The sequence below is a fragment of the Tupaia chinensis genome, unplaced genomic scaffold (genome assembly GCF_000334495.1).
Source record: "Tupaia chinensis unplaced genomic scaffold, TupChi_1.0 Scaffold000489_1, whole genome shotgun sequence".
NCBI classification, from domain to species: Eukaryota; Metazoa; Chordata; class Mammalia; order Scandentia; family Tupaiidae; genus Tupaia; species Tupaia belangeri.
Genome location: NW_006160001.1, coordinates 3,882,444 through 3,900,037, shown reverse-complemented (window position 1 = coordinate 3,900,037; position 17,594 = coordinate 3,882,444). Strand labels below are relative to the sequence as shown.

General features: G+C 40.6%; 1 protein-coding gene across 1 annotated transcript in view; it reads left to right on the top strand.

Annotated features, from left to right (window-relative positions):
* Positions 1-17,594, top strand: part of SLC1A3 (solute carrier family 1 member 3) — a 99,418-nt gene that overhangs the window by 72,849 nt on the left and 8,975 nt on the right. Inside the window, exons 4-8 of the mRNA XM_006156319.3 lie at positions 7,519-7,723; positions 10,194-10,236; positions 13,816-14,108; positions 16,051-16,284; positions 16,830-17,024. Of these exons, the coding sequence (XP_006156381.1) occupies positions 7,519-7,723; positions 10,194-10,236; positions 13,816-14,108; positions 16,051-16,284; positions 16,830-17,024 (970 nt within the window). The remainder of the gene's footprint in view (positions 1-7,518; positions 7,724-10,193; positions 10,237-13,815; positions 14,109-16,050; positions 16,285-16,829; positions 17,025-17,594) is intronic.

Below are 17,594 nucleotides of genomic sequence, written 5' to 3'. Positions count from 1 at the left end.
GTTGATAGCAGAGGTTCACCTGCCTCCCAGCCTTCCTGACCAGCCTGCAGACACCTTGCTATGAATGGCCTCCCAATGCCAGAAAGGCAGCTCCAGGTGAAGCTGGGTTTGCAACGTCACTTTCCCCATTAGGTTTGTCTCAGAATTATGGACAGAATGAACCTCACTATTTTGGATTAATTGGGGAAAGGTCAACCAAAATTAGCAAGTCAGAATTTCGAAGTCCTCTTAACAAGAACTTTAGTACTTTGAGTTCATATAGTAACTCAGTCTGTTAGAAAATAAGTATGTGGCCTCTTGCATCATAACAACAGTAATAAAATGACTGTTTATTCAGGAAGTACTTTCAGGGTACCCCTATGTGCAGGAACTGTTCTAGGCACTGAGGCTACAGCAATGAATAAAATAGATGGCCCTGCTTTCTTGGCACTGAAATTCTACTAGAGGGAGACACAGAATGAACATAACCGTCATTTATCAAGGGCCTACTTTGTACAGAGTCTTTTGTTTTCTCTAACCTTGCGATTTAGGTATCATCTTTTCTAGATGAGAAATAAATGCTTTGAGGGGTGAAATCATACATCATGAGCAGCTTGTTTATTATTGATCCGCTTAATTAGTAGTCATAACTGCTAACATTTGCTGGGTGCTTCCCATGTGTCAAGCACATTCTTTCTTTATGGAAGTCTCTTTAATTCCAGCAGAAACCCTATGAAGTAATTTCCATTATTCCCATTCTATAGATGAGGAGACGAAGATTTAGAGAGGACCCACGATACCAGAGCCAGAAGTGGGATCAGGTGTTCTCTCTTCACAGCCTGAACTCTTAATCAATGTGCTGTCATTTTTTTTAATGTGCTTCTAAAAATTCCTAAGGGTGGGTGGCCCTAGGTAATTTGAATATTGTCTTTTAGATTAAGTTCCCAGGCTGTAACTTGCTTACTATGATTAAAAATTGTGGGAACCAGCAGTTAGAGTAATGGCTATGTCGCTGGACTCCCACATAGTCGACCGCGGTTCGAGTCCCGGACCCGGTGGCTTAAAACTCACGCCGGGCGCATGTGCGTGCGTGCCCAAGATCCCGAGAGGAGAATGGAGGCGAAGGGATTGTGGCGTGACCATCCCCCCCTGGGGGGGTGATTTCTCGCTTTCTGTCTCTATGTCTCTCTCTGTCTGGCGAGCGCACACGACATATAGCGAAAACCTCTCCCCCCCAAAAAAATTGTAATATAATCATTCCTTACCAACAATTTGGAATCTAATTTCTAAAGATTTGCCTTCAGTTCCAGAAACCATAGGATCATAGAACTTTACTGATTTTTATGATCTAGTCCCTAAAGGGGCTGGGAGAAAATATTTTAGTACAGAAACTTACTATAGCTTTAGACAAAGACTTTGAAGAGATTGGCTTGTGTTGCTCCCCGGGCGCTCACTGCCTTCCCTCTGCAGCCCTGTGGCCCTCCTGTCATTTATTTTTAGGGTAATAGTGTGCCCTGGCTCCAGCAGTGGGCAGCAGCTTAGGAAACAGGAGCCATTTTTCAATCTGTAAATATGAAATATATTGCATTTTTATAGTTACATTTTTTTGTTTAAAAAAAATCACCTTGTATTCACATGAATACGGTACATATTAGAACTCATCCTTGATTTCCTTTTGTAAGTTTGCCCATCTTGAAATTCTAGAAGAGTTGGGAACAGGCTATGTCGCTGGACTCCCACATAGTCGACCGCGGTTCGAGTCCCGGACCCGGTGGCTTAAAACTCACGCCGGGCGCATGTGCGTGCGTGCCCAAGATCCCGAGAGGAGAATGGAGGCGAAGGGATTGTGGCGTGACCATCCCCCCCTGGGGGGGTGATTTCTCGCTTTCTGTCTCTATGTCTCTCTCTGTCTGGCGAGCGCACACGACATATAGCGAAAACCTCTCCCCCCCAAAAAAATTGTAATATAATCATTCCTTACCAACAATTTGGAATCTAATTTCTAAAGATTTGCCTTCAGTTCCAGAAACCATAGGATCATAGAACTTTACTGATTTTTATGATCTAGTCCCTAAAGGGGCTGGGAGAAAATATTTTAGTACAGAAACTTACTATAGCTTTAGACAAAGACTTTGAAGAGATTGGCTTGTGTTGCTCCCCGGGCGCTCACTGCCTTCCCTCTGCAGCCCTGTGGCCCTCCTGTCATTTATTTTTAGGGTAATAGTGTGCCCTGGCTCCAGCAGTGGGCAGCAGCTTAGGAAACAGGAGCCATTTTTCAATCTGTAAATATGAAATATATTGCATTTTTATAGTTACATTTTTTTGTTTAAAAAAAATCACCTTGTATTCACATGAATACGGTACATATTAGAACTCATCCTTGATTTCCTTTTGTAAGTTTGCCCATCTTGAAATTCTAGAAGAGTTGGGAACAGGCGGCTTTCATTAGCTGAGTGTTTGAGAAGAGCGTTGTGGAGAAGGAGTACATCTAAAATAAAATAAAAACTGAACCAGAACAATTTTCTTGGATCAGCAGTTGCCATCACCCTTTTCTGTTCTTTCTGGGCCTGGTCCAGTGGCCCTGGAAGAACAATGAAATATCATGGGGAGAGCTAGAGAGACAATTCAAAACAGAAGTTTGCCTCTTTGGATTTCATGTCTTAAAGCCCAAAGACAGGAGTGTATGGGGGAAGTATATAGAGATGCCTTAATATATGAGACACAGATTTTCAGCAAATGGGAGAATAAAATTAATGCAAATGATAGAACTTGGCATTAATAATGTTATCCTTTCATACTTGGCTGAATACATACTTCATTTATCCAAGAAGCCATATAAAATATTACACTGAAAGAAATTTGATTTACAATACAGACTTACTGAGTTCCACATACATATCTATAAAACAGTCCCTTCTTTTTCCCCCAAAAAAATTCATGAATTTGGTGCCTATACATTGTGCTAAACTGATTACCAAAAGGTGGGTTTCGTATGTAAAGAAGTAATTTACCTATTTGCATCAAGAAATTTTCTTCTCTTCCTTTCCTCTCTCTCCCAAGTGACTGCTGCTTTAAATACCCAGGTACTGGGGCCAGCAGATGGAGTGATGATTAAGGTGGATTAAGGTGCTGGACTCCCATATGGCCCACCACTGTTTTGCTCCAGACTGGGTGGCTTGCAAATCACACCAGGCATGTGTGCATGCATGCCCAAAATCCCAAGAAGAGAATGGAGAAGAAGGGTTTACAGCCTGGCTGTGCTCCCTTGGGGCAGTGGCAGGGGAAGGCGGTAGTGACTTCCCACTTTTCCTCTCTCTGTGTCTCTCTGTCTCTCTTTGGTGAGCACACATGCCCTTTGGCAAAAACCCTAAACAAACAAACAAAAAACAGGTAGTTGAAGGAAAGTTGTAATATTTTACCATCTAGAAACTATCGTGTTCAGTCTCCTTTCAGTGCTTAACTCGCTGGTGAACATACATTAGGCTTGCAGAAATAATTGCCTGCTCAATGACTGGTTATTGATGGGAAGATTTTTAGAAAGTAAGACCCAGTACTCCCAACCTTGCCCTTCGCTTCCATTAGAGCAGGTTCTGGATTGTTTCTCAGTGTGCTTCTCACAGTGGAGAATTTGGAGCAACCTGGCTCTTGCCTAGTACCTCTGGAGACCAGTGTTATTCAGTTGGCCTTAAGGTAGGTTTAGGGAATGCCAAGGAATTGGACAAAGTTTTTCCATAATTACATTCCCTCCACAGAACTTTTCTCCTGCCAGGGAGCTCATCTCAGAATTGAACTCAAATGATAAAGTCAGTGTATATAATAAGTAAGCAAAATGTAGATGACTCCTAGCTTGTTTATAAAAAGAGAGGTGTAACTATAAGTGGAAATGGAGGTTGGAATCTGCCATGTCAATTATTAGCTGTGTAACACTAGTCAAATAATTGAACTTCTCTGGCCTCTTGATTCTTCACCTGTAAAGTAGTATCAATGATACTACCGAATTACACAACTGAATTGATACTATTGAATTATACAATTATCATGCGATTAAATGAATATGTACCATCAGTCAGAGATAGGACTTGGTAAGTCTGTGAACCAGCATCAAAGATACCAAATTGTAGAAAACATACAAACATGTTGTTATAACTGACAGAGGCAGCGTGGTACTTACAGCAATAGAAAAATACAGTATTTGGATTTTGAGAAGATCTTGATTCTGATGACAGGTTGTTTATAATAAAGGTATCAGAATGTCTTGAATGAGGCTAGTTTACCTAAGTCCAGATCAAATGAAGAAAAGGGAGACCCATCAAGATCATTATCTTTACAACTTGCTCTGGAATGTCTCTCTCAAGTATGTGTTTAGAAGAACGCATGATTGTTGTAGGGCACTTCCAAATGTACCTACAGACTCAAGTGACCTCCTATCTCCCCATCACCCCAATGCCCTTTCTTCTGTATATTTTAAAGTGACAGACTCAATGGAAACTTTCCCCTTCCCAAATATTTAAAGCATTCCTGACAAAGTACCCTTTTCTACAAAGTGATTTAGTACTTTAACCTTGCCCCAGACACTCCGACATTTGTGTTTACTTTCTGGTGTAAAGCTTTGTCTCTCATATTTTATGAGGATGATGAAAGGAGATCCTGCTTGTCTGGGATTTTGTCTGTTCTTCCTCCATTTTCCTGGTTCCGTCGGTAGTGTGTACTCGTCTGTCCTGCGGTTGCTCTGATGACAGCGTACGCCGTTGTGCTTAGTGATCGTTTCAGTTTTACACACGGTGTACTGGGAGCAGAGGTGGGCAGGTAGGCCTCTGTGGGACCTCAGTCCACAAGGAAGGAAAGGACCTACCGGAGGAACTGGTTAATGAAGATACCATTCTCCCCTTTCTTGTCTGAAATAATGGCAGCCATTGCTTTATTCTCTTTCAAAGGAAAATGGCCAAAATGTAGAGGTGGATGAGACCTCTCATTTGACTATTGATTCTCCTTCTGTGCTCACTGCTAAAAGAAAAAAAAAAAAAAGCCTTGATGAATGTGTTCAGAAATTACAAATTATGAAGAAAATACTTTAATATTGTTTTTCATTTTTTAAATAATTTTTTTTTAAGAAAAAAGATACTAACTTTGTTTCCTGGAGTTTGTAGCCCTGTAGTTGCGGCTACTGGGTTGGATAACTTTCTCCATCCCTCTCTCCATGGAGGGGGAAGATATTTAAGCTTCATGTTTTATTTGCCACTTTGGTTTCTAGTGCTCTGCCTTGACCACTTAGCACTCTCTCTGAATAGCTATAGGTCGAGAATAGTGGGCAGGAACATCAGAGAAGAGTTGGCGTGAGAACGGAACAGCACCACAGAATAGAAGGCAAGAGGGAAGGAAAGCATCTCGAAAGAAGAAAATACAGCTGCCTCTTACCCCCAGCAGACACATCCGGCCTGTCGTGTTTACACCACTCACAGGAGTGGCTCGGCAGGGAGAGCTGAAGAATTGCAGGCTTCCATGGTGAAGTTCAAGCAATCATGGGAAAGAAAGTGGGCCCCTTCTGAGAGAAACTATTTCCAGCACAGGAAAGCCACAGTATTTTGAGATGTGATTTATACCCAAGAATGAAAAGGGGAGGGGGATAATTCAGTCAAGAACAGATGAGTCCATTTTTAACGTAGTCGAAGTTGGACTATCTCAATAAATGGATACTTAACACTGGGTTTCAAGAGAGTGGGCAAGGACAAAAGAGGCTAAGTTCATGAGCTAAAAGCAAAGTTAACCTCCTCATTTGTGGAGCTGCAGTTGGTTTTCTCAGAGGCAGAAAGTTCACTAAACTTAGGTAAGATCTGAGTTTGAATTCTCACTCCATTCCACTTGGTGTTAATTAAAACTTTAGATATTACTTAATTGTTTTTCAATTTGCCTTATGAGTTGTTAAAAACATGTCAGATACTAAGTGAATGCCTGTTATAAAAATTATAAATGATGTGGTTCAAATACAAATAAAATTATGAATTGAAAGACATGGCTTCAGTTCCCACCTAAGTTAATTACCTTTGTCTCCGTTTGGGGAATTTTAATCCAACCAGTTTTCTGCCCATCATAGACACTACTTTTTTCAGTACTTTGCCTTACTTGAAATATATTTATGTGAACAAGGTCACTACCTAAATATCAAACCACCACTGGAATCTGATAGTCATCATTATTTACTTTAAATAGTAAATAAAATAGTCTGATTCATTTTAACTGGATTATACTGTAATTGGCTTTCAGTGTCCTAATGAGATTGGAGAGTATAAAGAAGGAAGAAAAGTGAGGAAACAGCTAATGAAACAGGAGAGCCCTTACCATGATAGACAGCTTAATCTTCTGAGAGTTTGGTATCATTTCCACTTTTTTCCCAGCCCAAAGAGCACTGAGATGTGTTCTATTAGCTAGAGTTGTTAGGGAAACCTTAAAGTCATGCCCCCTTTTTACCTTAGTAGATTTCGAAGATGTCCTGGAAATGAGAGAATGAGATTTTTAACGTGAGATGAAGTATCCCAGACCTTGGAGGATAAAGGGCAAAGGGGTGCAAGAATGAGAAGACCCTTCCAAAATATTTTTTTTAATTTTTATTAAAATGAGAAGAAATTAAACAACAGAGAAACTATTTGAGAACTTCAGCTTTATAACTCAATGTCTCCTTTAAATGCAAATTAAAGAAAGATCAGCAGGTGATTGGAATAATAGCTTAAAGTTTACATTAAAAAAAACATCAAAAAAGATTCCCAAATACATTATGAAAAAAAAATCATAATTCCTTGAAAAACATTTAGTAGCAATTAATCTACTAAAACATTTAGTAGTGCAGTGCATGTCAAGTTAGTCAAGGTGACTAATTTGACATGAACTTGGATTATCCTGACAAAGATTTTAAGTAGGTTTTTAAGTTTTTTCTTTTATGAGTGAGAGAGAAAGACACCTCTGACAAGATCTCACCACACCATACTCCTCTGAGCCTTCTAGCTAGCCAAGACCATGGGCATGCCTATGAGCCCACTTTGCATGATTGGGTCAACTCAGGATCTAAACCTGCTCCTCCCCACCCCCCCCCCATATGGCTTTAGTATCATACAGTGCTGCCCTACTGCCTGTGCCACAGTGGCTGGGTAAAGTATTTCTTTATACACAGACACATACACGTGACTTATTTCTTACTTACATTCAAGCTTCCCCAACTACTAGTGAACTAGTAAAGAATTTAATTGCATTTCGAAACCATTAAGAGAGTAGTTTTTATTTGACCATTTGAAATCAGCTCTTAGGGCAGAAAATGGATGATGTGTATTTGCTGACGGCTGATACTGAGCCATTCTATGGCTTTTTCCCTTCACCTTTTGTGATGACCTGATTAAATTTGAAACCAAATTCTCAAATCATCTACAAAATCCCATTGCTGGGTGGGATAAGAGCAGGGAAGTATAGAAGGAAATGCTGTTCCCAATGTCTTACACTGAAGAATGCCCTGGACTGATTTCCTGAAAATCTCCTTCTGTTTGCCTTCACCAGGAATGGCGGCCCTAGATAGTAAGGCATCAGGGAAGATGGGAATGCGAGCTGTAGTCTATTACATGACTACCACCATCATTGCTGTGGTGATTGGCATAATCATTGTCATCATCATCCATCCTGGGAAGGGCACAAAGGAAAACATGCACAGAGAAGGCAAAATTGTACAAGTGACAGCTGCTGATGCCTTCTTGGACTTGATCAGGTATGTCCTTGCAAATCTGTCCTTTGGGGTATTTTTTGACCACCCAACTCCTCTTTTTATTAGGAAGCTAACCAAACCCTAGAAGAGGTATCTGAATAAATGAGCCTTACCAGGCTTGAAATGAGGTCACATCTTTACTTCTCTGAAGTAAAGGTCCATTTTCTGACCTCATGTGAAAGAAGCAAGAAGAGTCCAAAGAAGAGAGAGTCTTTGAGAGCCCAGCATTTAGGATTCAGAATCTGATCACTTGGTTCTTTCAACTACACAGTTCACCTTGGAATATTAAAAATTGTTAACATGTTTTTCTTAAGCTCTGATCTTTAAGGTTAGTTTTTATTTAACTATGGAACTTGTGATCTATATCATCATCCATTATATACCACAGTTTATTTCCTGAAGGAATTTTAAAGAATGTATCTAACAGGTCCAGCAGATGGCATAATGGTTATATTGCTGGACTTCCACGTAGTTGACTATGGTTCGAGTCCCAGACTCAGTGGCTTAAAACTCATGCTGGGCGTGTGTGCGTGTGTGCCCAAAATCTTGAAAGGAGATTGGAGGAGAAAGGATCGCGGCATAGTCATTGCGCCATAGGGTGATTTCTTGTTTTCTGTCTCTCTCTGTTTCTCTGATGAGTGTATGTGCCCTATAACAAAAAATCTCTCTCTAAAAAAAATACCTATCTCAAAGGTTTTCTTATGAGGATTTAGCACATCAGTAATAAAAGATTAAATGATGGCTTTAATATCATTTTATGTCCAAATCATATGCTTATTATTATATGAATGAGTCTTGTCCCCAATCCAACCCTTTGCTCCTATCTTTACGACTTACCTGCAAAGTAACCAGGTTGCCAGTCCTAGGTTCTCTTCTAAAGAGTTCCCATTGATCATCTGAAGGAATCTCTTCCTTCAGATGAAAGATCAGTTTCGCATACCATCTCAAGGGAGAGGATTCAAGAGAAATTTTGGGAGCAGAGGGTCACTTCAGCAGCTTCTCTCAATTCTTACCACAGATGACATCACGTATCACTCAAGACCACGGGGCTTGATCTTTAAAGCTCTTTTTCAGAGAGTTAATCACAATGATTTGAAGGTAATAAGCCACCCCACAGTGTTATTTTATTCCAAGTTGGTAACTAATAACTATGTGTTTATTTAGTTCATACAGTTAATTAAGGCTTTTCACCATTTTTCATTAATTTTATCCTCAGGTAGCTTAGATTAGGAGATGTTATTCTTTTTCCTTTTCTATAATTTCTCCTTCTTGTTTGAAGAACTGGTTGATCCACCAGAGTGCAATGTTTCTGCTCCTCCTTGCCCCAGTGACAAGTATATGAATATACCATCTCCACGTAGTCATTTGGCCTAAATCTTCAAATCTCATGAATGAACATTTTTATCAAGGTATATAAAAACAAACCTATAGAACATAGATGGGAAGGAAAAGAAACAGGGTGGTGTAGGTAATAGGAAGACAGAAACAAGAGTTTATAACTTTGATAAGAGTTTATGACTTTGATAACACACAATTGCTAGAATCTCAAGCTTGATATCACTGCCCTGGTCATGTCTCCTTTTTCCCATATTTCTCCATCTTGGATCCCTAACAATAGCCTAATCCAATTTCTTCTTTTTTTTTAAAGAATTATTTTATTCTATTTATTTATTTATTTTTAATTTGACTAGAGAGGGACAAAGTGAGAGAGAGACTGGGAACGTGAGAAAGGAAGCCTCCAGGTCCAGGACTTGAACCATGGTCGGTCATGTAGGAGTCCAGCACCCCTAACCCCCATGCCACCTGCTGGCCCCCAATTTCCTCTCTAACATATGAGTTAACTTAGCTATAAATGGGTTTCATGAGTTGGTCAAAAACACCCAGTATTGCCCTTCTTCTACCCTCACCACAATGAGCTAAACACTTGCTCTGATAATAGTCTCTGAGTAAGTGATAAACCCTGCCACATGGACCTCAAGTTCAAATGTTGAAGGTCATCTCTCCACTGGCCACCAGAGGGTCTCAGAAACTTAACAATTCAGTGCCAAGATCTCATTTCCAAGAAGCCCCTTGGAAGAATTTTTTGGAAGAAAAAATTCCACTGTCTAACCATGACTTTTGATAATAGTCAAAATAACCGTTATTGAATAATATCTCAGCCAGATGCAGATAATAGAAAACTTTTCCACTCTCACCACAATTCTTCCTAGGAGCAGGTTTTGATGATACAATAGCTGAATGAGCATTCCTGTTAGCTAACAAGAGAACAGATGAGTTGAATTTGAGATATCCCTAAAACATTAGGCCACACTTAGGAAGGACCATATGTTCCATTTCAAGTCATAAAATCCACCAAAATCTTTCTCTTTTTTCCATGTGCTTCTTGCTTCAATGCAATCTTTACTTTAGATAATATTTAAGAAACAAACTTATTATTTGGGAAATTTTTCAATGACTGTTATTTTCTTTGCAGGAACATGTTCCCTCCAAATTTGGTGGAAGCCTGCTTTAAACAGGTAAACATTCTATAGCCACAGTCAACTTGGAAATTCCTATTTAGCGTACCAAGCCAAGTGGGACCCTCTTTTTTTTTTTTCCCCCTTTCTCCCTTCACCATTCTCTGTAATAAGAAATGCTTCTTTTGCTAACTGGTGGAAAACACTGGGGTATTCTTGGAAATTTGAGGGGTGGATTGATTCTCACCTTGTATTGAAGGCTTATTAGTTGCCAGATACAGTGCACCTTGCATGCACATAGCTCAGAATCTCTGTTATTATTATAAAAGTTAATAAGGAGACACCCTCCCCTCCTCACTGTGCCCCACTTCCCACATACAAAAGCCCACCAAGCTAGCAAACTCTAATATAAAACACATTTACAATTTAAAGAAGATTAGAGAGATTATTCAGGTTTCTGGGTTTGATTTAAATATCAATGGACCGTTTTTTTGAGTCTACTAAGTGTCTTTGGATTCTAAAAGAAAACCATATCGGAAAGTACTGACATTAACATTTATGGAATGCCTGCAGTGTGCCAAACATCAGTATTATATATATTCCTCACATAAATATGATGAGTATCATTGTCTCCATTTCACTGATGAGGCAACTCGTCTGTAGGAACTCAGGGGGATTATGTAACAGCCACAGGTTCTCACAAGTAGTAAATGCCACACCCAGAATTTCAAATCCATTGTGGTGACTCCAAGTTCTATCTTGCTCTACTACTCCATTTCTGCTTCCTAGGAAGGGATATGGAGGGTGATAAGACACATACCCACCTGGAGGCTATAGCAAATTTCAGTTCTTTTACTTTCAAATCCTAGCAATACTCATTTTATCTCTGTTGTTGTTATAAATACATTTTACTATTAGGGGATAAAAATCAATAAAGTTAATTCTTACTTCACTTGAATATAAACACTTTGTTGCCCAAAATATTCTGGATTGAAAAAAAAGAAAGAAAGAAAGAAAAGAAAAGTTCCCAAACCTTTCTGTAGATGCAAATTCACTCCTGTTGTAGAGAATTAGGATCTGTAAAACAAATAAAACATAACCCCAACCTCATAGAAGACTGTGTTTTACACATATAAGTTCCTCTTTAAATATTTATATTAAGAATTTTTTTAGCCACCTGGTTGACTGTGGGTTCAGCTTCCTGGCCAATTCAACCTGAAACAAACCAGGTATGTGCCCTATTGACCAAGATCCTGACAAGCTAGAACCTGGACATGATGGAGGAAAGGGATCGCTGTGTGTGAAGACCCTGCCTTTCTTTTTTTTTGAGAAGCTTTTGCTATGGGGTGCATGTGCTCTCCAGAAAGAGAGAGACAGAAAGTGAGAAATCAACCCTCGGGGGGATGGCCACACCGCAATCCCAATCCCTTCTCTATTTTCCTCTCTTGATCTTGGGCACACACACACACACACACCTGGTGTTTAAGTCACCAGGTCCAGGATTCAAACTGCAGTTGACCACATGGGAGCCCAGTGACATAGCCATTATGCCAACTACTGTTCCCAAGACCCTGCTTTTCTCTCTCTCTTTCTCTCTCTAAAATGCTGTCTATCATAACTAAAAATGTAAATGAAACTTTTTTAAAAAAAGTATTTTTAGCAGGGTATGCATGCACACATTGCAAAATTCAAACAGAATACTTTCTTTAAAAAAAAAAAAAGAGGAAGAAGAAGAAGCCAGACCAGCAGTTAGCGTAATGACTATGTTGCTGAACTCCCATGTAGTCAACCGTGGTTCAAGTCCCGGACCCATTGGCTTAAACTCACTCTGGGCACATGTGCATGTGTGCCCAAGATCCCTAGAGAATGGAGGAGAAAGGATTGTAGTGTGGCCATCCCCTTGGGGAGTGATTTTTCGCTTTCTGTTTCTCTGTCTCTGTCTTCTTTCTGGCAAGCGCACGCACCCTATAGCAAAAACCTCTCCAAAAAAAAAAAAAAAAAAGCCTAAGGGGTTAAAATCTAACCTTCTTTGTTCAAAAACAACTGTAACCATAAATAATAAACTCCTTTCAATCTGACCAGCCAACTCCAGCACCAGGGGGCTGTTCAGTTAGTCAGCTGGCACTGGGTGATATCAAAAATGCTGATTTCCAGATCTTTTAGATGGGAAGAGTGCTGACTCATACAGATTTATTGTGTTTGGTTTGGGATTGCATTTACAGGATTTCGAAGAGGAAGCAAATGCATCTCCCCAGATCTGTTTGACTTAGACCAGAATGCAAATGAGGCTGCAGTTTCTGTGTAAGCTACAAGCTGTGTCTAAGAAAAAAGAGTTGGAGGCATAGAAAAGACTGGTCAGGATTGAAAATCTACCCTGGGTAGTCCATAAAATGCATATTTATCTAATGGAATAAAGATTTGACTGAAACAGGAAATGGATAGGGGCCAGTTTCTTTGTTGCTTGAAATTACCAGGAGACTTAGCTGTTGAGAGATGTGTCTACAGGCCTGATTGCTGGTCATGTCCTTGTTTGAAAAGAGTGGTTTACCAATGGACAAGAAAGTCTCTCCTTTACTCTTGGTTAAGAAATAACCGAGGACTTCACACACAACCGTGTTTTCTTCCCCTAGACACTTAGATCCCATCAGATCCACACATTTTTACTGTCATCGTTGCTTCCCTACCAGCATCATCAAGGCCAAGAATTCAATTCCCATTAAATCATAGAGGGATGGGCTTAAATGTTTCCTATGCTCACACTAATGTACTCAGCATCTCAGTACGGGGCATATATGCAGAAGCTGTGGGGAAAAAAGCCTCTCTTAAGTTAGAAGAAAAATGTCAGTAAGGACTTAGAAGAAGTGAGTTGTCATCACCAACTAGTAACCAAGTACCTATTCTTAGGAACTGACATCAGGAATGGCTTGGAAACTGGTCATTGAGGGATTTAAAATTTTTAATATCCACTGGAATTTCCAACTAAGTCTAATCCATGAAGGCCTTCATCACTAAGTACCATTAACCAACACTAGGATAGTACTTTGAAATGTTCGAGATGTTCTCATATATTCTGTTTCATTTAGTCACTGCAACAACCCTGTGAGACAGAACCAACACCCGTGTTTCACAGCTGTGGATTATGAGAGAAAGGATGTTATATGATTTGTCCATGATCTCATAGCATGATCCCAAAGAAAGTAAATTATGGACAAATGATATTTGGGTTTATGGGGTTTTTTAAAATCCCATTATAGTCATTTTATTAGGATTTCAGAAGAAAGCAAAAGCATATGTGTGAATTTAGTCCAACATTGTTAACCAGATATCTCTTTCTCCTATTATGATTTGTTATGCATTTGAGAGAGAGAGAATGTGTGTGTGTGTGTGTGTGTACACGCACATGTGTACGTGTTTTGATTTATATGTACTTGAGTGTGTGTGTGCTTCTGTCTGTGTTGAGGAAGTAGTAGGGTTTGCCACAGGTTAGATAGATGGTGGATAGATAGATAGATAAACCTCCCCTAATGCTATTCTTTGAATTCAAAGTAATGTATATCCTTATGAAAAGCTTGGATAACAGGAAAATATAAAGGGGGGGGAAAATCACCTTTAATATTTGTTATGCTTTTTATTTTTAAGTTTAAAACCAACTATGAGAAGAGAAGCTTTAAAGTGCCCATCCAGCCCAATGAAACGCTCGTGGGTGCCGTGATAAACAATGTGTCAGAGGCCATGGAGACGCTTACACGGATCACAGAGGAGCTGGTCCCAGTTGCAGGATCTGTGAATGGGGTCAATGCCCTAGGACTAGTTGTCTTCTCCATGTGCTTCGGTTTTGTGATTGGAAACATGAAGGAGCAGGGACAAGCCCTGAGAGAGTTCTTTGATTCTCTTAATGAAGCCATCATGAGACTGGTAGCTGTGATAATGTGGTATGTATTCCCATTTGTTGTCTACACTAAATACAAGATGCTTATTGCCATCAACATGTGTTCTGTCTGAGGAAGATGCCACCAAAGATTGCAATGATCTCACTAGTAAACAAAGGAAAAGTGATGAATTTCTGGAAGCCTCTCTTATGAAGTTTGCTTCCTTGTTTTCAAAAGGCATCAGCTCCTTTACCCCAGTGCTGATGGAATCCCTTTTCTCATTCATCTATCTATTCATCATTCATTTAAGATATATTTATTGTGTGTCTACTCTATACCAAGCATATAGTGCCAGACACTGGATAAAGCAATGAAGAAAACATACCAGGATATCTTAGATCTTACATTCTTCTAAGGAAGACAGACAATAAACAAATGAATCAACCATATGCTTTAGTCACAAATGCTAATGAAGAGGCAAAATAAGACAAAAACAAAACAGCAGGTGACTGAGGGAAGATGCCAAATTAGCCTTGGATGGTGGAGAAAGGTCTCTGAAAAGGTGACATTTTTTGGTAAGACCTGAGTGTCATACAAAAGCACTGGGAGAAGAGCCTTCCCAGTGGAGGGAAATATAAATGCAGAGCCCCTAGACCCTAAGAAAAACCGAGATTTCCCCTCTCGTTTCAACCCTTAGAGAAAATGTAAATAGTCAATATCTGAAGGACTCATGGGAAGTACTATAGAACGCCAAGCCACAGTTTACACAAAACTTCCTTTAATAAAGTTGAGAGTAGGAGACAAAGGAAAAGACTAACTCCACAGAGGAACGCTGACCTTGGGAAATAAACGCTACCCAGCAGGGAGAGAGCTCTTGATTGGTTTAGGCCTCCTGAGAGAGTTGGTTTTCTTTTATCCTTTATTTTTAATCCAGAGTCCTCTTTGGCACCTGAGGCCAGGAGACATCCATTTGCTAAGAAAACCTCTCACTCACCCACATGATTAAAAATGTCTTTTGTCTTTAATGCCAGCAAAGCCCAGAGAAATCCATTTTTTAAAAAGTTTGTACAAGATGGATATGAACTTAGGTACAAAGACAGATCAGAATGTAGTCTCCCCAGGAGCCCCCAATCTGAAGGCTCCTTTGAAATCCTGGCAGGGCTGAAAGTGGACATTTATCTTCGTATTACTAAAACGCCTCCACCTTTCACCTCTTTTATGAAAGAAGCCCATTCAAGGCCACTGAATGAACCTCACACGGAGCGTTTCTAGCTGTACATTTGCCTGCACGTTCAACATTGAGTTATTACAGTTCTGCAAACAGGTACTCCTATGATTTCCTGGCCGGAGTTTTTAAAGGACTTTTGAAAGAAGCATTGTATTGTTCAGTGTGAAATAAGTCCTCCACAGTTCCCAACAGACCCTTCTTCTTAAGGGTGATTGACTTCTCTGTTTTTGGCAATGTGAGTTTGGTTACGGTTTACTGCACACGTCGGACAAACGAATTTAAAAGCCAGGCAGCGGGACCCTTTAATCAACCACGGTTATTTCAATATTTATAAGTCATGTTGCATTTCAGATGTTCATTCTCACAGTCTTCAGGGCAAAGCTCACAAATAGCAGTAGTGGCCTGTGAGTTATAATTAGGTAATTACAACACCTATAACTGAATTGTGGTAGTACACACATCCACATTAGTAACCGTAATAGCTCTGAATTTGTTTTATGGTCACCTTCTATTTATGGCAAGTAGTACTAGTTTTCCATGTGCACCATAACGTACAATTTTCTCTTAAAGTAAGTTGACTTAAGTAGGAAAGTAAGAATACAGCCAGTCGGTGATGTGGTGGTAAAGGCAGCTGGACCCAGCAAGGCCAACTGCACAGTTCAAGTCCCAGACTTGGGAATCAACTAATCTCTCCCTTTTTCGGATCCCTTGGTAATTAATGTGGACTAGTTTGTTGGAGACTAGACTTCTAATTGGGAGCGTGTTGCTTCTCCACAGGTATGCCCCTCTGGGCATCCTCTTCCTGATTGCAGGGAAAATTGTTGAGATGGAAGACATGGGAGTGATTGGAGGGCAGCTTGCCATGTACACGGTGACCGTCATTGTCGGCCTACTCATTCACGCAGTCATCGTCCTGCCGCTCCTCTACTTCCTGGTGACACGGAAAAACCCTTGGGTTTTTATTGGCGGGTTGCTGCAAGCCCTCATCACAGCTCTGGGGACCTCTTCAAGGTAAGGACACATATGTGGCTCACTCCCACAGGAAATGTGACTGGCACTTTGCTTTGAACCAGACACCCTTAGACTGGGGGTAGGAGAGGCATTTTGCTCTGGGTTTTAAACTTCCAGAATAATGCATTGGCTTGTTTTCTGCTGATTAGATCTATTTGGGTTTCAGGGAATAGCTGGCTATATATATTTTGGGGGGAAAAATGGGAATCAATTGTCCTTTCCTACCCACTATCATCTTCCTCTCTCAGTTGGCAGTTGCCCAAGGGAGAAGTGGCAGGTCAGCTTGGCACAGGCTGTTGTGACACGGGAATAATCACAAGTGATGCCTCACAGAGGAAACTAGAAGCAGGAGAGCTGCCAAATGACCCCGTGAGGGGACTACACTGTTCCTAATCCCACTCCCCCATTTACACAAGTGCTGACTTAGTTCCCTTTAAGTTAGGACACGGAACAGGAAGGAACTGTCTGTCCAAAGGATCAAACACATAAACACGGTCAGAACTCCCAGGACCCTCAGCTGAGATGCCCTATCTTACTGTTTTCAGTTCTGCCACCCTACCCATCACCTTCAAGTGCCTGGAAGAGAACAATGGTGTGGACAAGCGAGTCACCAGATTCGTGCTCCCCGTAGGGGCCACCATTAACATGGATGGGACTGCCCTCTATGAAGCATTGGCTGCCATTTTCATCGCTCAAGTTAACAACTTTGACCTGAATTTTGGACAGATTATTACAATCAGGTACAAGGAAAAAAAAAATGTATACAACAATTGCTAAAGAAGGACTTTAAAAGACCAAAGAGTGGGCTAGGAGGTGATGTGGAGGTTAAGGTACTGGATCCCTCATGGCCAACTACACAATTCAAGTCCTGGACCCAGTATCTTGGGGATCATGCTGGGTGCATGTGCGTGCATGCCCAAAATCCCAAGAAGAGACTGGAGGAGAAGGGATTGCAGCAAGACCGTTCCCCCTGGAAGGTGATTTCTCACTTTCCCTCTTTCTGTCTCTCTCTGCGGGCACATGTGCCCTAATAGCTAAAAATAAGACAAGAGGGTGATGAAGGTTGAGTGAGGAAACAGTTGAGAAGGGGGAAATCACACATAAACAGGAGGCTGAGGTTTGGGGAATCATTTTATTTTATTTATTTTTTTTTTTTTTTGAGAGATTTTCACTGTAGGGCGCACGCGCTCGCTAGACAGACAGAGAGAGACATAGAGACAGAAAGCGAGAAATCACCCCCCAGGGGGGATGGTCACGCCACAATCCCTTCTCCTCCATTCTCCTCTCGGGATCTTGGGCACGCACGCACA